This window comes from Pseudophryne corroboree, chromosome 6 (assembly GCF_028390025.1).
Source record: "Pseudophryne corroboree isolate aPseCor3 chromosome 6, aPseCor3.hap2, whole genome shotgun sequence".
Lineage (NCBI taxonomy): Eukaryota > Metazoa > Chordata > Amphibia > Anura > Myobatrachidae > Pseudophryne > Pseudophryne corroboree.
This window is the reverse complement of record NC_086449.1, coordinates 679,722,724-679,750,461: the sequence shown is the minus strand read 5'-3', so window position 1 is coordinate 679,750,461 and position 27,738 is coordinate 679,722,724. Positions and strand designations below refer to the sequence as shown.

The 27,738-nt window shown below is 41.8% G+C and overlaps 1 protein-coding gene across 3 annotated transcripts in view; it reads left to right on the top strand.

The window, feature by feature from the left end:
- SLIT3 (slit guidance ligand 3) overlaps positions 1 to 27,738 on the top strand; it is a 1,129,203-nt gene that overhangs the window by 1,001,854 nt on the left and 99,611 nt on the right. For all 3 annotated transcript variants that reach the window (XM_063928289.1, XM_063928288.1, XM_063928290.1), the window contains 5 exons: positions 8,857 to 8,925; positions 11,638 to 11,709; positions 13,210 to 13,281; positions 16,105 to 16,176; positions 22,653 to 22,816. In XM_063928289.1, the coding sequence (XP_063784359.1) occupies positions 8,857 to 8,925; positions 11,638 to 11,709; positions 13,210 to 13,281; positions 16,105 to 16,176; positions 22,653 to 22,816 (449 nt within the window). The remainder of the gene's footprint in view (positions 1 to 8,856; positions 8,926 to 11,637; positions 11,710 to 13,209; positions 13,282 to 16,104; positions 16,177 to 22,652; positions 22,817 to 27,738) is intronic.

The following is a 27,738-nucleotide window of genomic DNA, read 5'->3' as shown; positions in this document are numbered from 1 at the left end:
GCCACATTACTGTGTTTTCCATGAAATTGTTGAGACCCAACATTTTGTATACAAATACAGTCGCAATCACACAATATGTAGGCATGCTGCATATCGTCTTAATTACTCTGCGTCTAAGATGCATTTTCACAGAAAAAAATGCAAATTAGACGCTTGGCGCTACCGAGTCACATGGGACTCATGCGTTATGTGTAATGCGACTTGTAGTGCACGGAGCAAAGATGTAAGAGGGCTCTTTCAGTGTTCACTGTAATTCTACCTCCTCTTTGCTACCTCTATCTGTTTGAGTACCGCAAGGCTCAGTCTTAGGTTCTCTGCTTTTTTAAATCTATACCTCATCTCTTGGAAAACTAATCAATTCCTTCGGATTTCAGTATCATTTGTACGCTGATGATACACCAATCTACCTATCCTCCCCAGATTTATCACCATCTGTATTGGTCTGTGTCACTGAATGCCTGTCTGCCATTTCATCTTGGATGTCATCTCGCCACCTCAAACTCAACATTTACAAAACAGAATTAATTATGTTCCCACTAGCCAAGAGTAGTTACCAACCTGATATCTCCATATCTGTTGACAATGCAACTATCCACCCTACCCGACAAGTTCGCTGCCTAGGTGTCATCCTAGATGCTGAAATGTCCTTTGTTCCACACATTCATGTCTCTAAATCATGTTACATGCACCTAAAAAACATATATTTAAAATATGCCCTTATCTTACACAAGACACTGCAAAAACTCTAATGCACTCATCATCTCCCGCATTGATTATTGCAATAGTCTCCTTACTGGTCTTCCCAAGAAAAGACTCTCACCACTACATACCATTTTGAATGCAGCTGCAAGTCTAATCTTCCTAGCAAGACGTTCATCATCTGCTGATCTGCTCTGTCAGTCCCTCCATTGGTTACCTATATTCAATATAAAATACTTCTACTGTCATATAAAGCAATTAACCAAACTACACCAACCTATTTCTTTGCTTATCTCAAAATATCTCCCAACTCGACCTCTCCGCTCTGCACATGATCTGCATCTCTCATCTGCATGGATTACTCGCTCCCATTCACAATTGCAAGACTTTCTGCGGGCAGCACCCACCCTATGGAATGCCCTCCCACGCACGATAAGACTCTCCTCTAGCCTCCAAACTTTCAGGAGTTCCATGAAAACTCGTCCACATAACCTTCAGAAGCATTTATATCTAATAACATCCCATCAGGACTGTCTTTGCAATCTGGTGACTGATATGCTATAGATAGAGCCTATCCTTGTGTATCCTTCCTATTGTAAGCTTGCGAGCAGGGCCTTCCTACCTCTATATCTGTTATTACCCAGCAATGGTATATGCTACGCTATATAAGAAACTGTAAATAAATACAAATAAATAAGAGGACAAATCTGTATCACTAAGATATTTCCTGATGGCACATATCACTCAGATATTTCCTGATCTTACATAAAGTATCACTGAAGTATTTCCTGATGGTACATATCACTAAAATATTTCTTCAGTGTTCATATCACTAAGATAGTTTTCATGGTATATACATTGTACAAACAAGTTGCAGTCAACGTGACAAATTCAAATTGTACTACTCTCTTAGCCTCAACCACCTCTGATGGGAGGCTATTCCACTTGTCCACTACCCTTTCTGTGAAGTAATTTTTCTTTAAATTTCCCCCTGAATCTACTTTCCTCCAGTTTCAGTATATGTCCTGAATTTCTAATACTCCTCTGCCGTTGAAGAATGTTTCCCTCCTGTACTTTGCTAAAACTCAGTATATTTGAAAGTTACTGTCATGTCCCCCCTTTCTTTTCTCTGTTTCAAACTATACATGTTAAGATCTTTTATTCTTTCTGGATAAGTTTTGTGATGTAGGCCATGCACCATTTTGGTTGCCCTTTCTTTGTACGCTCTCTAATGTATTTATATCTTTCTGGAGAACATGGGCCTTTTGTAATAGGGTCCAAGTTTGCTGGAGGTGCAAGATGCCGGACAATCTCAGACTTTTTTTTAAAGCGGCAATCCTTTACAAGGCATGGTTTTGCATTGTAAATGATTGCCGCTAAAAAAAGGTCAGTGATCGTCCGGCATACCGCACCTCCGGCAAACTCGGACCCTATTACATATACCCCATGGTCTCCAGAACGGGACACAGATGAGTCCGTACCAATGACCTATACAGTGGCATTATTACTGGCATTTAAGCCTCATAAATTTAATTATTTATTTTTTCCTGCTACTGTTTCCTCTGCCTATGCAACCAAGCATCTGGCTTGTCTTTCTCATTGCTTTGTTGCATTGTTTCCCTGCCTTTAAGTCAGTTGAAAAAAACTCCTCAATCCCTTTCCTCCTCAGAAGTTTTCTTCCTTGCGTCCACTTTTGTGCAGTGATACTACAGTACACTTGCTCTATTCCAGTCCTCTGTAATTGCATCTCTACCTAGGGACTGGTTGAATAATTCTGTTAATTGTGCTGCCAGCACAAATTTTTGCTCTTTTAGTATCCTTGGATGTATCCTATCTGGCCCCATTGATTTATCCACTTTCAGTTTTGATAGTTCTGTTATGACCTTCTCCTCTGTAAATATACTTTCAACTGCCTTATTTTTATGAATGTACTTGCAACTTAACTGTACCCTTTTCCCTCTCCTTCTGTAGTGAATACTGACCAAAAATAATTATATAGATGATCTGCTATTACCTTATCTCCCTCCACCAAATTCTCACCCTCTGTCTTAAATTTTATTATTCCTCCATTTGATTCTCTCCTTTCACTTATATACTTAAATCTGTTTTTGCCGCTTTTATCTACTGACTGGGACATTTTCTCCTTAGCTTCTTTTTTTGCACGCCTGATCACCTTCTTAGCCTCTTTCCATCTTGCAAGATACACCTCTTTGTTGTTATTATTTTGAATCTACTTATACAGTATTTGCTAAAGGCCATCTTCTATGCTTTCACACTGGTTTCCTTTTCCGGGAGTTTTTTCTAATCCTTTTTATACAAAGGTCTGTTGCTTTTTGTATTGTCATTTTTAGTTTTTCCCACCTCTCCTGCACTCCTTTCAGTTTCCTCCAATCCGCCAATGAATCGTTTAAACTTCTCCCCATTTTTGCAAAGTCAGTCTTCCTAAAAGCCAACCCTCCAATACAGGAGTTGGACCCTGTCTTTATAATAAATCATACTACTTGGATCCTAGGTTCTCATCCACATATATGTCTGATATCCTATCACCATTTGTGAGTATTAAATCTAATACTGTATCTTTGTGAGTGAGCTCTCCTACCAATTGCTTGAGAGATGCTCCCTGTAAGGAATTTAGATATTTGCCACTTGTAGTTCAACTTGCAAAGACCCCTCCCAATATACATCAGGTACAGTAAAGTCTCCCATGATCTCTACCTTTAAAGCCATTTCAGTGATATCCAACAATAGGTTCCTGTCCAATTTCTGCCCCTAGCCCCTACTCCACATTGCTATCCCTCCTCCGATTTTTCCCATTCTGTCCTACCTCAATAAATTATATCCTGGTATAGCTATGTCCAAGTCATGATTCTCATTGCACCATGACTCTGTAATAGCCGCAATATCCAAATCATTCCTTGTCAGTATTGCAATTAGCCCTGGAATTTTGCCTCCTAAGCTCCTAGCAGACAGTACATAAAAAAGTCTAAAGTTGTTCACAGATATATTGCAAAGGCTATGTATCTAAAGATACTGTATATCGGCACATCTGGCTTTGTGTACAGGCAGTCTGCTAACCGTCCATGTACTTGCTGCAGAGGCTGGCATCACAGCTGTATGGGCAAATTCAAATGCCTGCCCAGCTGGGTGCCCTTACTGACAAATTGAGCTGATGATCAGTAAGAGTATATACTTTCCTGAAGCGGCCGCTCTGTTGGTGTGACGGTGGGTCCCCCGTAAAGTCGTGATTGTCAGTATCCAGCTGTAGGCCCACAGCCCAAGCCTTTCCATAAAGTACAACACAGGCACACCCCTTTGCACACCACAGGCAGGCTAAGTCAAGTGATTGTCCTTCATGTCAGCCCTCCTAGAGGTTTAATATACCTCATTCCAGTAGTGGATTTACTGCTTTGCGACCAAAGTGGTCGCTTAGGGCCTGGCAGGTCCCAGGGCTGAATATGGGCAGGAGCCACTATTACTGGCACCGGTATCCCACACTGCACCACACTGCACCACGCTACAGTGAAAAAATAAAAATAAACTACAGCTCCTAGCAGCCCTTGCTGCCCGGAGCTCTTGCGTTTGATAACCGGTGCAAGTAGCAGTGCATGTTCTGCGGCAGAGCGGGAGGGGAGGTGACCTGCAACTTCTGACCCCCAGGGCGCATGATGTCACTCCATCCTCCGGCCACTCACCAGGTCCCCTGGGCATATACCGCGTACCTTTAAGGATGCAGGCCAGCCTGCTAGCTGTTCTGGCTGCTAGCTGCAGGGACCAGGATCAGCCAGGTACAAACCATCATCTGCAGCTAAGGAGCTGTCTAAGCGCTGGGGGTGGGTGGGGGGAGGAGCTGTCGCCTGGTCTGGGAGAGAGAAAGGGGGGGTATCAGTGAAAGCTGTCACCAGGTCTATGGGAGTGAGTCCCTTCAGTCTACACAGAGCCTGCCTGCCCTGCATTTCTTCAAAGTTTTTTTTTTCCAGTACACAATGCAGTAGAAACATCTCAACTGTGGGGGTCATTGTACTTTGGCATAGACTGACTGGGGGGGGATTTGGCATACACTGACTGACAGGGGGGATCTAGTAAACACTAACTGGGGGGAGTTGGCATACACTGACTGACTGGGGAGGGTATGTTTGAGGTAGGGGGCCTCAAAGCTGTGTCTTGCTTAGGCGCCCCATGAGTTCTAAATCTGCCTCTGCCTCATTCTTATAATCGGTTTCTCTTACATTAATAGCAAATGAATGTGCTGAAAGCTGTCTACTAGACGCTGCAAACAGCGCCGAGTAGTCTACCTTAGGCGAAACCAGCAAGCAGCAGAGTGGGTCTTGAAGAACAGTGGAACAAGAGCCCCACTACCATTGCCAATCTCAGAAACCATGGTGGTGGTTACATCATACAGTATACTACCTGGTTCGCAGGCAGCTGTATTAGCATATCTTTATTATTAAAATAATAGTTATGCTAATTTTCACAACAGGGTTATCAAGACTTTTGCTTAGCTATTAATACATGTTTAGTAGAGGTCTATAGATGCTTTTCCATAAAGTGATCATCTTGAGGTAACAGAAGAGTTTCACATTTGCTATACATGCAGGTGTTATATGATTAAAAAGTTACTTACTAAAGTGTGAGTTTAGTAGGTCACTTTTAATCAACTAGCACCTCCATGTATAGTAAATAAGCAATAGTCTTGTTAATCCTGCTTTTAAAAATGAGCATAATTCTCTGTGAAATGGCTTTTAACTTCATGTAATCAGAAGGGGTTAATGAAAGGGGTATACTTGAAAAGAGTAGGCTCAATTAGAAGAGAACTTATCTGCTAAGTCTTGTCTCATTGTTGGGACTGGACCTATTCTTATTAAATCCAGCATCAATGATTAGATATAGGGGTATATTCAATAAAAGTCGGGTCGTAGTCGTGTCTGCGACTTTACACTAATGCCAGGAGCAGTCCTACTCCTGGTGTACAAGTATGTGCCTGAACATGCAAGGACAGAGACGCCCACCTTGAGGGTCTTTTGCCACTGCAATACTCCTTGGTGCTTCTTTAGACGCAACTGCAGCATAGAAAGTTAGAAACTTGCACCTTGTCAAAATCTGACCCTATTAAATATGATAATGTCGTTATTATCTTAGACCGCACAGCTATATCTCTAAATACACTATTACCGTGGAGCCGCTATGGCCGATAGACTGAATACACGTGCTACGCACTTTGTACGCTATTTGCGTACAGAGTCCTGCACGTGGTACGCACTTGGCGTACACACAGCGAGCACACACAATTGATAACCTTTAAACCTTGTTAATGATACAATGTAATGATTTGATTATACTTTAAACCTTTAACAGCAAAGTACTGCAACGATGTTATACCTTAAACCTTAAGTAGCGCTGACGGTATAAAGTACCCGCAGTGCGTACACCTTATCAATACTTATACACCTTATACAGATAAATACACTTTAAACCCCTTGCAGGAAAGTGAAGACACCACACCGATTTGTAGTTGAAACCACAGGGTTCTAAGGCCTCAGTGGATTAATTCCAAAAGGTAAAACAATACAAATCATACACTACAGACTAACAAGTAAATCTAAACAGAATAATGGCTACAGCGAATGTACATACGTGAGAATGTTCGCAAGCGCAACCCGGCTCGGTCCTCCGCTGGTCATACAGATAGCGTTCAGAGTCTTCTGACCGGCCAGGCAACAATGGTCTTTTTATACACAACATGCATACACAATACAAAGGTCACTGTAATCTCATTGTCCATTGGACACAGGGATGTGTCTCTACATTACAGAAGAGGTCATAGGTGGATTTGAATAGGTGGGCGATGTCTTTCCCCAACTGCTCTTGTGGGTGGTATCCTCTGGATTCCCGCCGCATACATAAAATACAGTAAATACAGTTAATGTTCATATTCTACTTTTGCACATAACTATACGCTGGAACATGCGATCTTCCTCTAACTAACACCGGAATGTTACCCTCAAAATACCCTACAGCTGGATACTAGATATCACCTTCCAACCTTTATCTGACCCTTCCTATCATGCAAAGGCGAATCTCTTAGTCCAGGAACTGTTTAATCTATTAATACTCGCTGACATGGTGAAAGGGAACTATGGGTAAAAAATGCACTATTTGGGTTAAATATGTAATGTTCTAATAACCTGCTACGCGCTCACAAACTCGGCCGTAAATACCCATATCACGCGCATGATCGCCGGAGCGATCCTACGCAAATTGCGGATATGTGCACGCACGGCGGACTGAGTGCACGAGCAGCGGGCATGTGCATGGGGTTAGTACAAGGCATATGCATTACGATATTTTTCGACTTTGACACATATGCCCCTGCGCTTCTCAATAGCAACTGTGCCTCTCTGCATACACACAGTGTAACACATACGCCGTACATGTTTTTAAGAATTTTTGCACATTAGTAAAAAAATCTCTCAGCTCAGTCAACATTGGCATTAAAGGTGATTTAGGATTAGTCCCAATGTTGTTTAAGTTACTAGACTGTTTAGTATTCCCAAGAAAATATACAGTCCATAAATGTTATGAAGATTTGATGCACAGGACCTTCCTTCCGTCCTACTATTCAGATCACATTATTTGCAGATTTAGATTTATTTTTTTCCTTAACAAATTCAACTTTCAGAGACTTGGATTTTTTTTAAATAAAAGTTTAATGTGAAAATAAAATAGAAGTTAGTGTATTATGTGTATTGACATTTAAACTGCTGTAGCTTACAAAATAGTATAATTATTGATATCAAAAATAGACTTAATACTTAGTTCATTCTACCAGTTTACCAGTTTTGGGCTGGACCACTGAGTTCTAAAGTGCTTATGAAACTTGATAGTAGTGCAAACTGCTGGTTAGAATTAGCCTTGGGCTGAGCTCCTTTTTAGTTTTTAGTTTTTTGCTCATTTTTCTGGAAGTCATTATTGTTTTTTGTATAAGGTCATTTTTTTTTCACTTCCCCTGGTTTGTAATAAAAGTATTTCTGCATAATGTTAAACAGAAGAAAAAATGGCAAACTAGTAAAGTGTTTTAATTTTGATTTGATTTATCAAAAAGTAAAATGCCAGATGTGAAATTTTTTATTTTATTTTTTTAATAGCTTTTATTTAAGGTTAGTTTTGAAAAATGTGCAATGCATCGTGTTCCTACAAAATGAGCAATGTAATATGTGGCTTTTCATAAGAAATGTAATGAATAAATTAGTTGTAGAAAGTGAAATAAAGTTTATAAACATTTCAGAATTGAATTCAGATATTTCTGTATTTTGGAATATTTACATACCATAATGAGATATCTTGGGGATGGGTCTCAAGTCTAAACACGAAATGCATTTTTGCTTCATATACACCTAATACACATAGCCTGAATGTAATTTCATACAATATTTTTCATAATTTTGTGCATGATACAAAGTTTATATACATTGAACCATCAGAAAGCAAAGGTGTCACTATCTCAGTCATTCAAAAAAAAACAACAAACTGAATTTTGTAATATTTTTGTGATTTTTGTATATGGGGGAGACTCATTTTGTACCGTCAATTTAACAGGAGTCATCCTTTTTGTAAATGTTTCCAAAAAGCTCTAGCAAGAAAGAAAAAAATGTTTTATTTCAAAAACTTGAATTCTGCATATTAAGCATATTTTTCTCCCGTAGTTGTAAGGCGTTGGCTACAGGGAGAGTGAGCCTAAACTTTACTTTAGCTGAAATGGAGCCTGGTTATAACCGCAGCCTATGGTTCCGCTTTGAATTTGTGAATTTAAGATGTCCAAACACTTCAGAGCCAAAATAAAAATTACATTCCCGGCATCATGTCAAAACCACTATCCCTCGGCACTTGCCGTGGCCAAGTGCAAGATAGTTTCAGTAGTGAAGGACAGAGAATCTGCTTATTTTCCCATTGATGGAGCAGTAATTATTAGCTATGCGTTCTCTCACTGCCCTGTGTTCTGTAAGCAGTGCCAACTCTCATATCTCTGCCGTTGCTACAGAAAATTTTAATTTTCTTTGTCTTGACCATTAATTCCCTCTGGCTTTTTACATGCTCTCATATTCATATCCTCTTTTACCTTATGTCCCATTCTTATGTCAAAATTACTTTTTATCCATTTAGATATTTGGAAGGCAACCATTTAACATCAGTGCCAAAAGAAATCTCTGGTTTCAAGCACCTCACATTAATGTAAGTATCATTTCTTTTTGTTCCATAATAGACTTTGCTTTTTTTTTTTTTTCTTTCATTTTCTTAAGCCAAAATGAAGTACATATGCTTTATTTCTGATCACATACAGAAGGTTATTTGTAGAAAATGTATGACTTCTGTAACGTTTTATATGTGTTTTCAATCTGTTCTCTGATGCTTTCTCTCAAGACTGCAATGGCATTTGGGCTGCGTATTCAGTGATCATTGTTCATTTTAAGTATAGTTGTCTCTCTGATTAATTAAATAGGCATGTGGACTTTTATTTAGTGCATTTGTTAATTGCACAACTTTGTTGGGCGTCTTAAAAGTAAATTAGCTGAAAATGTTAATGTTGGAAACCTACATTGCCATCGCTCTTGTGGAACTTGAGCATTAGATGCCTTATAAATAAAAAAAATACAATATATATATATATATATATATATATATATACATATATTTATATTATACTGATATTTGACTGATAGAAGAGAATAAAGTAATTATATTCCAATGACCTCAATATCTATAAAAATATGGGAATACACTTAATTCAACCAATTATTCTAAACACATGTAAACAGATAATATAGAAACAACTAACAATCAGTATTAAACAGTGGTTGCTGGGTTCAGTGGTTGTATATTAGTGTACCTCTACTGCTAGTAATAACAGTGCTATATGGGCAAATGGGAGGTATATAATCAGCCCATCCTATCACAGACAAACTGGTGGCAAGAGGTCGAATAATCCTAGATGGCTGTCCAAAGACCAGTTTAAGAGAACTGATTTGTGAAGAAGCTGCCCGTAGCAGCTGATCAACTTTCAGCTACCTGATGTTCCTCAAATTGTTTTAATAGGTAAAACCACAATGTTTATAAGAAAATGAATGGCAAAAGTAACAACACTTAATTTGAAATTCCCTTTCATACTTGTGACACTGATATGCGAGTCACTTCCACAGATTTACAGTAAATTAGCCGTATCATCCAAGTCTTAAAGTAATTACTATAAACCTTTGCTAAATGCAGACTGTCATACTGTGGGATGTACACTGCCATGGGCATAGCTATAGTGGGTGCAGGAGGTGCCTTTGCTTACCGACGCAGAGGCTTAGGGGGCCCCAGACACAGGTCATATAGTTGTCTACCACGCTTACAGAATTACCTGCTAAGCAATTGGGTCTGACATATTGATAGGCCTAAATGAGGTGACATTCCCTTTTCAGTGAATGACATGTATAGTGGATGCTGTGATGGTAAAAGGGTTGCCTGTTATGTGGCATAACCTGAACTGGGAGCTGGCATGTTATATATTATGAACTGGAGCACTGTAATGTAATTATAAACTGGAGGTACTGTAGTAAGACGTAATATGAATTGGGGGCACTGTAAAGTAACACAATATGAACTGGAGGTACTGTAGTAAGACATAATATGAATTGGGGGCACTGTAAAGTAACACAATATGAACTGGGGCGCACTGTGATGTGAAATAAAATAAATGGAGGTGATTGAAATGCTGTACTTTATGAACTGTGGGCACTACAATGTGCTATAATATGAAATGCATTATAATGTGGCATAAAATGTACTGGGTCCACTACAATGTGGCATAATATAAACTGGAGGATTCGTCAATGTGGCATAATGTGTACTGTAGACATTGTACGGCATAATGTGAATGGGGACACTATGTGGTATAATGTGTACTGACAGCACTACAATGTGGCATATTGTGAACTAGGGCACTACTATGGGGCATAATATTAACAAAGATAGTACTATGGTATATAAATTAACTAGGGCATTAATATAGGACACAAAATTAAAAACTGCTGCAGAGAACGGTGTCTCTCTAGAAGCATTAGGGTGGTGGCCCTTTCAAGTGGTATGGTGCCCACAAAGTTTTGGCTAAACCCCTGTACAGTGCTATCTATATGTGCTGAGAGCAAAAACAAAAACTATACCAAACATGGAATTTCTGTGCTCTGATTTTTATTTTTTAAAACCATATATTTTTTTTAAGTGGGCTATTTAAATGGGAAAGGGAGTGAATAGCATTAGTATGTGCTGTTACTGAGAACACATATACGGTGGGATATAATGCCGCCCGAGTCCAGCAGCTATGTGGGGTACTGGCCGAACGAAGACTTTTTTTTAAAGGGATAATCACTTACAAGGCAAAACCATGCCTTGTAAGTGATTGCCCCTTTAAAAAAACATCCGAGTTCTACCAGAATCCTGCACAGCTGCCGGACTGGGGCGGTATTACATCCCGCCGATAGTTTGTTTATAAATTGCTTAAAGTCACTGTCTAGCAATATGCCATAGGATATATTTTCATGAAATATGGCAGCGTGCAGTGCTGTATGTGAAACATTTTGATCAACACATTTGTGACCAATGAACGAAATCCGAGCTGCATGCTGGTATACTGTAGGGTATCTGGAGCATCAAGTAAACTTCCCTGTCCACCCCTACATATTCGCTTGAGTCCAAGTCTGTACTTATATTCATTGAACAGAGCAAATTGCCTTTTTGTTATGTTTGTCTTTAATTTCTAAATTGTTTTGTATTGTTGCAGTTATTGCTTTATAATGTTATGGAAAGTAGAAAAATCTTAGGAAAGGTGTTTCCCAAATTGGAAATTAGTAATACTTTATTGTTAAACTACAGCTAACCAAATATATTTCATGATTATGTTTCCAGTGATTTAAGCAATAACAGCATCAGTGTTCTATCCAACTACACCTTCAGCAACGTGACGCAGTTATCCACATTGTGAGTACCAAGCCATTCAGTAAATACAGCGGAAATGATGTTGATGTTCTTGCTGTAGTTAACTGACATTGTCGCATATATCTTAGTTGTATACTTGAATTTTTGTGTATTATTTATTCAGTACAGTACAGTAAGAGAAACTGATCAAAGCTTGGGGAGAGATAAAGTGGAGAGAAGTAAACTATTATACAGTCCGCTTCTAATTGTATTTTTACAAGCTGTATTTGCAAACTGACAGGAGCTAATTGGTTGTTACTCTGTCTCTCTCCACTTCATCCCTTTCCAAGCTTTAATAAATTGCCCCGTGTCTTTTATTTAATATGTTGTACTAGATTGCTTATAATGCAAGACTAGAATATCCAATGGTATACAGTACCTAATGTAAATGAATAAAAAATAGAAGTACACCTGACAACGTTGTGTTCCAGCAACGTGATGTAACAATATATCACAACGCTTCACATCCTGCACGATTCGCTATATTGTGGACTGATATATTGTTACACACTGCAAGTAACAAACAGCACCGCATCGGCTGTGTCATTGTCTCATTGGATGTGCAGCACATTCAATGGGACAATGCAACCAACCAGTTCGTCAAATTATAAATTGGGTGGATTTGAGGGTACACACTAAAAGGTTGACTGCGATCACAGATGGTTAACCCAAAATAACTGATGTACCAATTAAGTCACCTGTGATCAAGCATGATATCACTAAAACCTGGACTGCTAGTGTGCCTTGAGGACCGAGTTTGTGAATACCTGCTGTAGACTTATTCAGGGAGTCGATGCACCTCACATCTGTGTTGCATTTGCGAATGTGTACGCAGTTGCTGAGATGTTGCAATGGCTCCGGTGGGAATCTACATTAATTTCTGGGTGGCTACTACACTCTCATGTCCATAGCCTTAAAAATCACATATAGGCATTAGCGTGCAAATCAGAATCAGGCCCACTGTATACCCAGCTTATGTCACCACACAAAGGGCGGTACATCCCGCCACATACTAACCAATGGCTGTACATCCTGCCACATATTGCATTCATACTAATCGCATATGTACTAATCGCAAATGACAGCTCTGCCGATAAAAGCTATATTTGCTAACAGAGCCGGTCACTCCACTTCCGGGTTTCAGCTCCGGGAGTCCCTTTGCATATGCAGAGGATGGACCACGGGGGTTTGCTGAGAGGGACCCAATCGAATTCTTCTTAGAGCACAATGCGGAAAGAAGCCCATAGGCTTCTATAGGGTAAAAGCTGGCGTTACTCTCTGCAATGAGCTGGCATTGCCGGGATTAGTACGTGTGGGAAATGTGGCCAAAGCCAAAAAAATGGCTTTAGGGTGCATTTTTCCCTTTAGTACATCCCACCCAAAGAGAGAGACACTAATTATAATTTGATGGGGAGATAAATCTGGCATACCTAGTTACCTCATATGTCTTTTATAAGTAAAAATGGAAAACATAATCTTGAAATCTCCTGATAATTCTTGCAGGATTTTGAGCTACAACCGTCTGAGATGCATCCCGGTTCATGCATTTAATGGCTTGAAGTCTTTGAGAGTGCTGTAAGTATCAGTTCAGTTTGTCTGTGATCCATGTTATTGAGAGATCTAGATGACAGCAGGCTTCCTTAATGAGCAGATGGCTTCCAGTTAGCTTCATGATCCAGCCGGTGAATTATACAATTTGTCGAAGTACACTGTATTGTAGTTAGATCCAACATGAATCCGATTAAGCGAAGCAAACATAGTTTTTAATCTCAGCATGCAAAATGTTACACTGCAAGTTGCTCTTTGTTCTTGTTCATGGCAACTCTCGAGCGCACACGTTTGGTTTAATTGACACAAATTCTGTACCCGTGGCTTTGCATATTACCATGAAAGTTTATTTTATGCATTAATCAAGGACATATTTGAATGGTGCAGATCTAATACCTGGCAACACCTGTTGTGCACTTATGTAAACAAAAGTTTATGTACTCATTAATGTCAGATGCATCATGCTTCAATAAGCAAAATTAACCCTGCCCCCAAGATGGAGTGCAGAGGTCCTGACCATGCCGTGCCCACCCAACAATGGTGCCCGCACAATCTCTTGGTGGCACTGCTATGGTTTAATTTATGTATATACAAAATTTCAGCTATTTTGCTCTTTGTGATATCAATACATATAAAAAACTATGTCTGGACCATTGTGCATGTCAGTACTGCTGGTTAGAGCTACACTGACAATGGGTTGGGGCTGAAATGCTGGCGGTCGGGACCCCGGAGGTCAGCATACCGACCCCGTGATCCTGGCCGCCAGAATGCCGGGGGGGGTTTTGAGCGCAACAGAGCTTCTTGCAGGCTATCTGCGCTCGCCACGCATTGAGCTCAGTGGTCGCTGATGAGTTGGGAATAGCTCCTGTTAGCCGGCATTCGGGACTGCCAGCATATCAACTGCTTCCCACATTGACAATTGTATAAGCAGGAGAACGTTGTATTCTGTTTTTTGTTTTTAAAAAATAAATAAAACCGTATTAGTGAAAATAGATGCTTAAATATTATACAGTATATATGCCCATAAGTGAATGTGGAGTAAATTAATGCTTGGCTTTGCTGGTGTGTGGCTACTATAAATGGATGTACTTGATACGTGTACAATATTGTTTTAATTGTTGATAAACATTGTACAAAAAAGTCCATTGTTTTACATGAAAATACACTGCTATACTCAAGTGTCTTATAATATAAAAAGATTGTATTTTTCCTGCATTTTTTTTGCTTGACATTTATGTTTATGCTTTAATAGTAATTTCAGAATCACATGTATCTGAAACGAGAGGTCACTAAATATCTGTTTCCCATTTTTTTTCTGATACTCTACATAATTGCTGAATTTTGCATCCCTAAATACTTCAAAATGTCATGTGACAAAATATCATGGTCATGTGGTGATTGTAATATCCAATAATTGGTTACAGATCTTTGACGACAGCTGACTTTGCCTTTTCATGTCAAATAAAATGCAATTTAATTGTTATTGCAGTGTCAGTGTAGGTTTTAAACCCACATGAAGGCGCAGCGGTTCAAAATTAACTGTAGACTGAGGTCAGAAGGAAGTGACCTAAATTCCCATAATATTTATTACACATTACTGCTGTTTCTTGAGGTTGAGCAGACATGCTTTATCTAATCGGAACTACTGCCCCAGTCTTGAAGATCGGGATCCCAAGACCTTGTCAGTTTCTACTGTATTGAAACTGAACAAGGATATATGTTCTAGTTTTACATTTAAAATACAGCAGAATGAATAGATTTATCCCAGTCTAGAAGAGTGTGGTGTCAGCTAGAAGTCTCACCACACATCATCTATATTGTTATTAAAAATCATTTCTCTAGAGAAAAGAAAAATGCTTGAGAGTGACAGTGTGCAATCTGTTGTCATTTATTCATTATCTGGGCTCTCAGGGGAATTGGCAGATGAGAGTATCAGCAAAACAATTTCAGTGGTGTTTTTTTTTTCTTTTTCGGTTCATAGAATACACATATGTGCAGATTATCTTCAAATACTAGGGATATTGGTATATAAGTAGGAATGCCACTTAATTGCTCACTTGGCTATGAAGCAAAAGCAAATCTTTATATCTACAATGTACAAGGAATCTAGCTTCCTCTGTCTGTATTATCAGTGTTGAGATCTCCATTTAGCAAAGTCAAACCAGAAAACAGTATTTTGTGGAGCCCACAAAGTACAGTTGATAAGCTGAGAGGATGGTTACAATAGTGGCACTTTGCAAACACCATCATTGTCAATTTTCATAAAAATTTTGGGCACATTTTGGCTTCACATCTTCGAGAAACAAATATGGGCCATTGGCATGTATTCAATACTCTGTGATCTGCCATGGCCCGCATTCTATTCTCTGCATTGTGCAGTGTCAATGTTTGGCTGTGCACATTGTGGTACAATATAGTTCCCTAACGTTGCCACGCCTTTATGAGGTACAGAGGAAAATTGCAAGTGTTGGCTGTAATAAAGTGGCAATTACCTGCAAATGATCTTTAAAAAAGTTTTTCATTTGCCTTAGTGCATATTGCTCCTAAATTACAACAATATGCAAAAAAAAAAGCTAAATGCAACACATTTGTGTAAATTTTCTTTCTCCGATTTCACAAATTTCAACTGATATAAAGCAGTTTGCCTAAATCGTGTATACACTTCAATGTAAAACACTTTAAATATAGAGTGTAATAAATGTCCATCTCACCTAACACCACTGTGAATGATATGTTCACTATTGTACTTATCTTTGCTAGTACTTTTATATAGTCTGTTCTTTTGTATGCTACATGTGCAGTACATAAATATACAGCAAAGCATTACTTTTATTGTTTTTTACTATTTAGCACTCTTCATGGAAATGATATATCAACTGTTCCAGAAGGTTCATTTAATGATCTGGCGGCATTATCACATCTGTAAGTAATATAGTCCTATAAGTACATTATGATTTAATAGCTTATTAGCTAATGTACACTATCTATGGTATTTGTTGTTGTTTTGTAGGATTTGAGTGATTGTTATATTTAGACTGTAGTTGAGTCACAGTTTGAGTTTTACTATACAATGTAAAAATGAACAGTAAATGAGTTGCATGCTATGCCGATATTCACGAAGTCACCGTGCATGCGTCCTGATTTTGTTTGTGCACAGTCATAGATGGAATTTGGATGCACTGCATTAGAAATGTATGGGGCAGTCTTGGACGGTGACTGGGAGATTTGCAGGGTGGCTAAAAAGATGCACAGAGATGTTGCATCTCATGGGAATGCCACAGATGTGCCGCATTCAGAGGAGGCCATACTCAGATGGAGAAATTGCACTTGCCATATTTTCTTAGAACTCTAAAATTATGATATTGCATATTGGTATGGAAAAGAAAGTTTTACTGGGATGTGCAGCCTATGTACTTTTCGCAGTAGAGACCATAAAACTCACATAAGATTATTATTGCCAATTTTGTACATTGAGTATAGAATCATATTGTACAAATCTTTATATACAAAGGAAATGACCACAAAGTCATATATAGAAGCATCCAGGGTTGTAAATGATGTGTTGCATATATAACACATAATGGGGGGAATTCAAATGTTTGAAAAGTCGGTTGGGTGTCTGTTTTTTCCTGTCTATTAGATAGGAAAAAACAGACATCCAACTGACACTTCAAACAATTGAATATCCTCCAATGTGTATAAAAAGGCCAGGGCCGCCATCGGGAGGGGGGGGGGGGGGGCGACGACTGCCAGGAGAGGAGTCCCAGGCCTGGATAAAGAGGGGATCCGGACTGAAAGTCGACAGTAACTAGGTCGACAATGTCTAGGTCGACCACTATTGGTCGACAGTAACTAGGTCGACAGGGTCTTTAGGTCGACAGGTCAAAAGGTCAAAATGAGTTTTTAACAATTTTTCTCTTTTTTTGAACCTTTTCATACTTAACGATCCACGTGGACTACGATTGGAACGGTAATCTGTGCCGAGCGAAGCGGTAGCGGAGCGAAGGCACCATGCTCGAAGCATGGCGAGCGAATCGGTGCACTAATTGGGGTTCCCGGTCACTCTATGAAGAAAACTACACCAAAAGAACATGAAAAACTCATGTCGACCTTTTGACTTGTCGACCTAGAACATGTCGACCTAAAGACCCTGTCGACCTAGTTACTGTCGACCAATAGTGGTCGACCTAGACATTGTCGACCTAGTTACTGTCGACTTTCAATACAACACCCGACAAAGAGGGGGCCTCCTAGGCTCGGACCCCATATAATGGAGGGGCCCAGCCTGACTGCAGAATATGGCAGCAGTAGACTCAGTTGCTAGGATCCGAAGAAGCTCCCAACTGCTCCCTGCTTCTGCGAGGCTGGCTGGCTCGTTGCTGGATGCAAGGCGGGTTTAGCTGCAGCATCATGGCTGGGCCAGGAGATGTAGAACACATAACTTGCCCGTGACAGCCCTGGCTGCCTAGCACTAGAAATTAGAAGTTCAGCCTGGTGCAGGGTGCTGACTGGGAAATCTGACAGATTACTTTCCACCTATTGTTGCTCCAGTCAGTGTCTCCTCTATTTTCTATTCTGTTGGGCTGCTCTTCCACTCCACCTGGCACCTCTCCTACCGTACTGTAACTGTCCACCTCACACTGCCTCTAGTCTGCTCATCTTCTCTCTCCCATACCGCTGCTAACTTTCAATCACACAGCACATACAGTAATGCAATACTACCATCCATCCATAGTCCCCAGTCAGCACACAATATACTGCCCTATCTCCTTTCTTGCATCCATCCTTTGTATCCTTTCTTTATACTGTCTCATTTCCTTATTTCTTACATCCTTTCTAATATTTCCAGGGACATCCCCTATGGGGTATATGCAATTCACGGCGAATCGCGGCAATTTTTCGCCGTTTTTTAATTCGACTCAATTCGCCAGGTGGCTGCCGGAATTCACCATATTCAATGAAAAACGGGTTCGCCAGAATCGCGGGCGAAAATCGGCCGATTTGGCGGATTTTGCCGCGATTTGAAAAAACGGGAAAAAATGGGAAAAAAACCCCAAAAAAATGGCGTGGGGTCCCCCCTCCAAAGCATAACCAGCCTCGGGCTCTTCGAGCTGGTCCTGGTTCTAAAAATGCAGGGGAAAAATTGGGCAGGGATCCCCCGTATTTTTAAAACCAGCACCGGGCTCTGCGCCTGGTGCTGGTGCCAAAAATACGGGGGACAAAAAGAGTAGGGGTCCCACGTATTTTTAACACCAGCATCGGGCTCCACTAGCTGGACAGATAATGCCACAGCCGGGGGTCACTTTTATGCCGTGCCCTGCGGCCGTGGCATTAACTACCCAACTAGTCACCCCTGGCCGGGGTACCCTGGGGGAGTGGGGACCCCTTCAATCAAGGGGTCCCCCCCCCCAGCCACCCAAGGGCCAGGGGTGAAGCCCGAGGCTGTCCCCCCCCCATCCAATGGGCTGCGGATGGGGGGGCTGATAGCCTTTTGTGATAATAAAAAGATATTGTTTTTTCCAGTAGTACTACAAGTCCCAGCAAGCCTCCCCCGCAAGCTGGTACTTGGAGAACCACAAGTACCAGCATGCGGGAGAAAAACGGGCCCGCTGGTACCTGTAGTACTACTGAAAAAAAAATACCCAAATAAAAACAGTACACACACACCGTGAAAGTAAAACTTTATTACACACTACCGACACACACATACTTACCTATGTTGACACGCCGACTGCCACGGTCTCCGACGATCCGAGGTACCTGTGAAAAAATTATACTCACGTTCCAGCGTCCAGAGATAAATCCACGTCCAGAGAGATAAATCCACGTACTTGTAAAAAAAACAAAACGCAAATACCCGCTCCATACCGGACTGAAAGGGGTCCCATGCTGACACATCAGACCCCTTTCTCCCGAATGCAGGGACATCACGTGACTCCTGTCACTGAAGTCCCTTCAGCCAATCAGGAAGCGCTACTTCCGTGGCGCTCACCTGATTGGCTGTGCGCTGTCTGTGCTGTCAGACAGCGCATCGCAAAGCCGCTCCATTACTTTCAATGGTGGGAACTTTGCGGGTAGCGGTGGGGTTAACCCGCGGTCAGCCGCTGACCGGCGGGTGACCTCACCGCTAGCCGCTAAGTTCCCACCATTGAATATAATGGACGGGGCTGTGCGATGCGCTGTCTGAGTTCAGACAGCGCACAGCCAATCAGGTGAGCGCAACGAAGTTGCGCTTCCTGATTGGCTTTAGAGACCTTTCAGTGACAGCTGTCACTGAGAGGTCTCTCTGCATTCGGGGATAGGGGTCCCATGTGTCAGCATGGGACCCCTTTCAGTCCGTTTGGTCGGGTGTCCGGTTTGTTATTTTCTACAAGTACGTGGATTTATCTCTGGACCCTGGTTGAGGTGAGTATATTGATATTTTATTTTCAGGTATCCGTGGATTCTACATGGAGAAAAGGACCGATGTCGGCGTGTGAACATAGGTAAGTATGTGTGTGTCGACGTATGAAATAAAGTTTTACTGTCGACGGTGTGTGTGTCCTGTTTTTATTTGGGTATTTTTTTTCCAGTAGTACTACAGGTACCAGCGGGCCCGCTTTTCTCCCGCATGCTGGTACTTGTGGTTCTCCAAGTACCAGCTTGCGGGGGAGGCTTGCTGGGACTTGTAGTACTGCTGGAAAAAACAATATTCTTTTCATGATCACAAAAGGCTATCAGCCCCCCCATCCGCAGCCCATTGGATGGGGGGGGACAGCCTCGGGCTTCACCCCTGGCCCTTGGGTGGCTTGGGGGGGGACCCCTTGATTGAAGGGGTCCCCACTCCCCCAGGGTACCCCGGCCAGGGGTGACTAGTTGGATATTTAATGCCACGGCCGCAGGGCACGGCATAAAAGTGACCCCCGGCTGTGGCATTATCTGTCCAGCTAGTGGAGCCCGATGCTGGTGTTAAAAATACGGGGGACCCCTATGCTTTTTGTCCCCCGTATTTTTGGCACCAGCACCAGGCGCAGAGCCCGGTGCTGGTTTTAAAAATACGGGGGATCCCCTGTCAATTTTCCCCCCGCATTTTTAGAACCAGGACCAGCTCGAAGAGCCCGAGGCTGGTTATGCTTTGGAGGGGGGACCCCACGCCATTTTTTTTAAGGATTTTACCGTTCCAGCAATAAATAAAAAAAATTTAAAAAATAATATTTAAAAAAATATATAAATAATATTTGTGCCTCCAAAAAAAAAAAAAAAAAAATGTACCTAATCCCGTCTAATATAAATAGATCTGCTATTCCCAAAAAAAAAAACACAAAAAAAAACATGTTTAAAAATTTTTTATTTGTTTTCACCCTCCAAAGTGTGGCGGATTGAAAATGACGAATTTGCTGTCTAAAAGCACTGCTGTCGAATTTCCAAACTTGAATTGAATATGCTTTGGTCGAATTGCAGCACTTATATCATTGCAGAAAAGTCGAATTTGCAAAAATTCGAATTTCAAAAAGTCGAATTTTGAAAGTCCGTTTTTTGGTCGGAAAGCACTGAATTGCATAGGCGAATTTTTTTTTTGGTCGAAAATGACCCGAAATTCGACAATTTCGGGAATTCGACCGCAATTGCATATACCCCTATGCCTCTCCCTGCATACTCATTTTTTATTTAATAATTTATATGAATTTATTTGCTTTACTGATGTTCCATTTCATTTTAATACACATTTCACTGCATATTTGTACATTCATATCTTTATCAGGCCAAACACCACCAACGCTGTAGCCATGTCACCGACACCGCTGGCACTCCTGTATATTTGAAGTTCTGGTGTGGGGCAGGTGGGTGGACAGCAGCAACGTGGGCTGGGGCAGTTTCATCCCAAGGAATCACAACTCCACTGGCAGCAGAGCACGCGCTACTGCCATCCTAAAACCACAAGAGGGGGAGGGCACCTATTTTCTCAGTCCCAGGTCCCACAATTTCTGATGGCAGCCCTGAAACACTGATAACAATTTGTACATTAGTACCTGTATGTAAAAGATTTTCCAGTCTAAAGGAACATGGGGTTACATGACACACATCATTCAGACACTATAAAGATTAGTATACCGTTCCCTGAATATGCTGTTGGTGATGGATTGGAAAATCATTGGCATAGAACTTCAGCTACTGTGGCATGTGAATACAGAATGGTGGCATATGGTTACATGCAGTACACTCAGTTTATTATACCAACTTTATATAGTACCTAATGGGGAAAATGTGATGGTATTGAATCAACGACGTGTCATTTTTCCTTGTACTGCTATAATCGCTTAGTGCCTGAATGAAATCACACCCATTTGGCTCTGTAAATCAAACAGATATTGCTGCTTCTCTGTATGCATCTTCATCTCAGTAATGTTCTGGAAAAAGAAAAATGCTGATGCAGACTCTAAGCACTAAGAATATTGGTGGTCATTCCGAGTTGTTCGCTCGTTGCCGATTTTCGCTATGCTGCGATTTGTTGCGAAATGCGCATGCGCAAGGCACGCAGGGCGCATGCGCTTAGTTATTTAACTAAAAACTTAGTAGATTTGCTGTGGATCCTGCGGTGCTTTTCAGTCGCTCTGCTGATCGGTGAGTGATTGACAGGAAAGGGGCGTTTCTGGGTGAAAACTGAGCGTTTTCCGGGAGTGTGCAAAAAAACACAGGCGTGTCAGGGAGAAAGGCGGGAGTGTCTGGCCGAACGCAGGGCGTGTTTGTGACGTTAAACCAGGAACTAAACGGACTGAGCTGATCGCAATCTGTGAGTAGGTCTGGAGCTACTCAGAAACTGCAAAGAATTATTTAGTAGCAGTTCTGCTAATCTTTCGTTCGCTATTCTGCTAAGCTAAGATACACTCCCAGAGGGCGGCGGCCTAGCGTGTGCAATGCTGCTAAAAGCAGCTAGCGAGCGAACAACTCGGAATGAGGGCCATTGATAGCCAAAATCATTTTGATAAACTCTTACAATTACCATGGAGTATAAGTGAAGTTTGGACACATATGTGGGCCCACCCAGTCCAGTGTGCAGTCCAGGCCTTTTATCTTTGTATTGTTCTAAGGCTGCATATGACTCATGAGCAGTATTTTCCTTTTCTACTTTGGAGATAATAGGACAGTAGAACCATTGCCATTGTGTAAGAATGTGTAAGAAAAACATTAACATTTATTACCTTGTGCTTGCCCTTTATTCTCTCGTTATATTACTTAAAATTATAATGAAGCGGTAATCTGTGTTATTGTCATTCCTAATGTTATTTCCTAATGTTATTTTGAGAAATAAATTGTATTTCATAAGGTATCATAAGAGAGCTTGAAGCATTGAAGAGAGCTTCTATCTGTTCCGGATGGACTGAATTGTTAAATATTTGTTGTTGTTTTAATACTTTCAGTGCTCTCGGGACCAACCCACTGTACTGTGACTGCAACTTGCGTTGGTTATCTGAATGGGTTAAAGCAGGATATAAAGAACCCGGTATAGCGCGGTGTAGCGGGCCGGAGGACATGACTGATCGTCTCTTGCTGACTACTCCAACACAGAGATTCCAATGCAAAGGTAACTGGTCTTCTAGCTGCGTAATAGTGTCTATCTTCATTTGTCTTTATGCACAAAATGTAATCATTAAACATTATTTCTACAGGTAATATGAATCTTAGTACTGATGCCTAGGGTCATGGACTTTGCAAAGAAACTCAGGCCTTGATGCAGCAGTTTTGTGTGTTGCCTCAGCAAAATCTGATACCGCAGTTGCAGCCTTGGCAGGGTCACTAGAACTTTGTGGGCCCCATAGCAACCTTTTGAAGGAGCCCCTGTCCCAAAGCTTGTAGAGAGACTCCTCTTTGCAGCAATTGTTAATTTACCTTTTTTTCTGAACCACAGTAGAGCCTTAGGTAATGTTATGCCCCATAGCAGTGCCCTAGTATATTTTATGAACCATAGTAGTGTTCTAGTTCACGTTATGGCACATTGTAGGGGCTGCCAGTACACATTATGCACCACAGTACTCCAAATTCATGTTATGACATATAGTGTCCCCAGTTCATATTATGCCACACTATTGTACCTCCACTTCATATTGTGCCACATTTCACAATATGAAGTGGAGACACATGTTTATTACACATGTAACTTTGACAGGGAAGGTGGTCTCCTCTCAACTCTGGGCCCCATAGCAACTGTACTCCATGCATCTATGGTAGCTATTCCCTTGACTGCAAAGACAAATAGGAATCTATCGGACTGTGCAGTCATCTGCCTCAGTTTTCTATACTATAGCTCAGGTGGGACCACAGGTGGGCCCATTCGCTCCCATTGTAATAATATACTCTGTGCTGACCAAAATAGGCCCAGTTACTTGTTACCCATGTAGGATAATGACAGTCTGGTGTGTATTAGTCTCTCCCTTAGGACTTGTAATCACAGGGGAAATTCATTCTAACTTAAAATGTAGACAAAGCATTAAAAGCACTGGGGTAACTATAATGGGTGCAATGTGTGCAACGCACACGGCCCCTGGGTCAGGAAGGTGGCTGACACACCGCACACCCTGCACCCATTTAAATATATTTACCACTCCGTCAGCTTGGAGATGGCTGCAAAGCTGCAAATATCACTATTTATTTATTAACATATTCTTATATAGCGCAGCAAATTACGTTGTGCTTTACAATTGAAACAACAATGAGAAAACAAAACTGGGTAACAAACAATAAAGATGCAGGAAGGCCCTGCTCCCAAGCTTACAATCTATAGGGAAATAGGCATTGATACACAAGCATAGGTGCTATGTTTTGCATCATTGTCCACCACATTACAAAGGATCTGCATTATATGGCCACACAGCAATGATAAACTGGGTCATGAGGAAGGGAAAGTGAAGATAAACAAAATATGTAAAGATATGTCTGGCCTGTACAGTGGGGATGTAATTGGATAGGAAAGGTTTTAAAAGTTAAGTGAGCGGGACGGAATTTGATAAGCTTGCCTAAAGAGGTCAGTTTTCAGAGAATGCTTGAAGGTTTGGAGATAAGAGGAGAGTCTTTGGGGTATAAGCAATTGCGGTCAAATTGCCGCAAATGTCGAAAAACGGGGAATTTTCGACAAAAAAAACCTGTCGAATTGCATTCGACAATGCAATACAGTATTTTTCGACAAAAAACCTGCAGTTTCAGATTCGACTTTTTGCAATTCGACATGTCTGCAATGGTAAAAATGCGGCTTTTCGACAAAAGTATATTCAATTGAAGAATGTCGATTCGACAAGTGCTTTTCGACAGTCATTTCGTCAATTTCATTCCGCCTCATTTTGCTGTTGTGATCTAATAAAAAAATGTAAAAACATGTTTTTTTTGTGTTTTTTTGATTGCTAATACCATATCTATTTATATTAGAAGGGATTATCTACTTGGTTTGTCTATTTAGGAGCCACAAGTATTATTTAATAGATTTTTTAAAAGAATATATATATTTTTTTACTGACTAAAATAATATGGAGAGATCAGTGCATGTTTTTCAGTGGGAATGGGTTAAAATTTCAGAACAAAAATGCGTGGGGTACCCCCTCCTAAGCATAACCAGCCTCGGGCCTTTGAGCCGATCCTGGTAGTAAATATACGGGGGGGGGGGGGAATGACAGGGTATCCCCCGTATTTTAACAACCAGCACCGGGCTCTGCGCCTGGTCCTGGTGCCAAAAATACGGGGGACAAAACACGTAGGGGTCCCCCTTATTTTTCACACCAGCACCGGGCTCCACTAGTCAGAGAGAGAATGCCACAGCCGGGGGACACTTTTATACAGGTCCCTGCGGCCCTGGCATTAAATCACTAACTAGTCACCCCTGGCCGGGGTACCCTGGAGGAGTGGGAACCCCTTAAATCAAGGGGTCACCCCTCCAGCCACCCAAGGGCCAGGGGTGAAGCCCGAGGCTGGCCCCCCATCCAAGGGCGGCAGATGGGGGGCTGATAGCCTTGTGTAAAAAAAAAAAAGAATATTGTTTTTTGTAGCAGAACTAAAAGTCCCAGCAAGCTGGTACTTGGAGAACCACAAGTACCAGCACGCGGGGGGGTGGGGGGGGGGCTGCTGGTACCTGTAGTTCTACTACAAAAAAAATACCCAAATAAAAACAGTACACACACCGTGACAGTATAACTTTTTTACATACATGCCCACCAACATACACACATACTTACCTATGTTGACACGAAGTGTCGGTCCCCTTCTCCACGTAGAATCCACGGGGTACCTGTAAATAAAATTATACTCACAACAATCCAGTGTAGATCGGTCCTCTTCTTTGTTTGTAATCCACGTACTTGGCAAAATAAAAAAACAACAAACACGATCCACGCACTGAAAGGGGTCCCATGTTTACACATGGGACCCCTTACCCCTTATCCCACGTTGTGGCACTCTCCTGATTGGCTGTGCGCGTCTGAGCTGTCAGGCGGTGCACTCGAGATACAATGTAACACATAGGCGCTCCATTATATCCAATGGTGGGAACTTTGCGGTCAGCGGTTGACCGCGAGGGTGACCCCACATGGTCAACCGCTGACCGCAAAGTTCCCACCATTGGATATAATGGAGCGCCTATGTGCTACATTGTATCTCGCGTGCGCCGCCTGACAGCTCAGACGCGCATAGCCAGTCAGGAGAGTGCCACGACGTGGCGCTCCCTGATTGGCTGAAGGGACCCTCTTTGACAGCAGTCATGGGGGGTCCCAGCAGTCGGGGAAAGAGGTCCCATGTGTAAACATGGGACCCCTTTCAGTGCGTGGATCGTGTTTGTCATTTTTTTTATTTTGCCAAGTACGTGGATTACAAACAAAGAAGAGGACCGATCTACACTGGATTGTTGCGAGTATAATTTTATTTACAGGTACCTCGTGGATTCTACGTGGAGAAGGGGACCGACACTTCGTGCCAACATAGGTAAGTATGTGTGTATGTTTATGTGCATGTATGTAATAAAGTTATACTGTCACGGTGTGTGTGTACTGTTTTTATTTGGGTATTTTTTGTAGTAGAACTACAGGTACCAGCGGGCCCGTTCCCCCCCGCATGCTGGTACTTGTGGTTCTCCAAGTGCCAGCTTGTAGTTCTGCTACAAAAAACAATATTCTTTTTTTGACACTTGGCTATCAGCCCCCCATCCGCCACCCTTGGATGGGGGGGACAGCCTCGGGCTTCACCCCTGGCCCTTGGGTGGCTGGAGGGGGGGACCCCTTGATTTAAGGGTTTCCTACTCCTCCAGGGTACCCCATGGCGCAGGGATCTGTATAAAAGTGTCCCCCCAGCTGTGGCATTATCTCTCTGCCCCTACGTGTTTTGTCCCCCATATTTTTGGCACCAGGATCAGGCGCAGAGCCCGGTGCTGGTTGTTAAAATACGGGGGATCCCCTGTCATTCCCCCCCCCCCTGTATTTTTACAACCAGGACCGGCTCAAAGAGCCCGAGGCTGGTTATGCTTAGGAGGGGAGACCCCACACATATTTTTTCAAGATTATTGAACACTTTTGTGCCGTCCATGAAGTCGAATCCAGGACGCACACTATTCGTCAATTGGTACGTTTTTCGACAGCGGGACTGTCGAATCCGTTTTTTATTGAATATGTCGAATTCGGGTCCCGGCGGGCGGGATTCGACTGTCGAATTGTGTCGAATCCAAAAACGGTCGAATTCCAGCCAGGATTCGACCGCAATTGCATATACCCCTTATTGTGCATGGTAGGGCATTCCACAGAGTGGGTGCAGCCCGAAGAAAGTCCTGCAATCATGAATGGGAGCGAATAATGAGTGTGGATGGGAGACGTATATCTAGTGAAGAGCGAAGATGTCGGGTTTGAGATAAGCGAAGTGATGTACGTTGGTGTTGTTTGGTTAATGGCCTTGTGTGTGAGTAAATGTATTTTGGATTGAATACGGTAGAATACCGGTAACCAATGGAGAGACTGACAGAGTGGATATGCAGACAATGAACATCTAGCGAGGAAGATTATCCTTGCAGCTGCATTCAGAATAGTTTGTAGTGGTGAGACCAATAAGCAGACTATTGAAATAATCAATGCGGGAGATAATGAGAGCATAGATAAGAGTTTTTGCATTGTCTTGTGTAAAGTATGGTTGGGTCGTATTTTGGATATGTTTTATAGATGCATGTAACTTGATTTGGAGACAGATTGAATGCAGGAAACAAAGAACAGTTCAGAGTCAAGGATGACACCTAGGCAGCGAGCTTGTGGGGTAGGATTGATTGTTAAGTTCTCAACTGTGATAGCGATACCAGGTTGGTCACTAGGAAAATGGCCGCCATGGGGATTTGCGCATGTCCCAAGATAAATAGATATAAATCCAGAGTTTTCCTGGGGCCCACACAGAGCCTACATGCAGGCTCTCTCCTCTCTTATAACGCAACTGCAGGTACATGTAAGTAAGTGGTGCACAGTGCAGTCACAGTGGACTTTGGTGAACTACAAA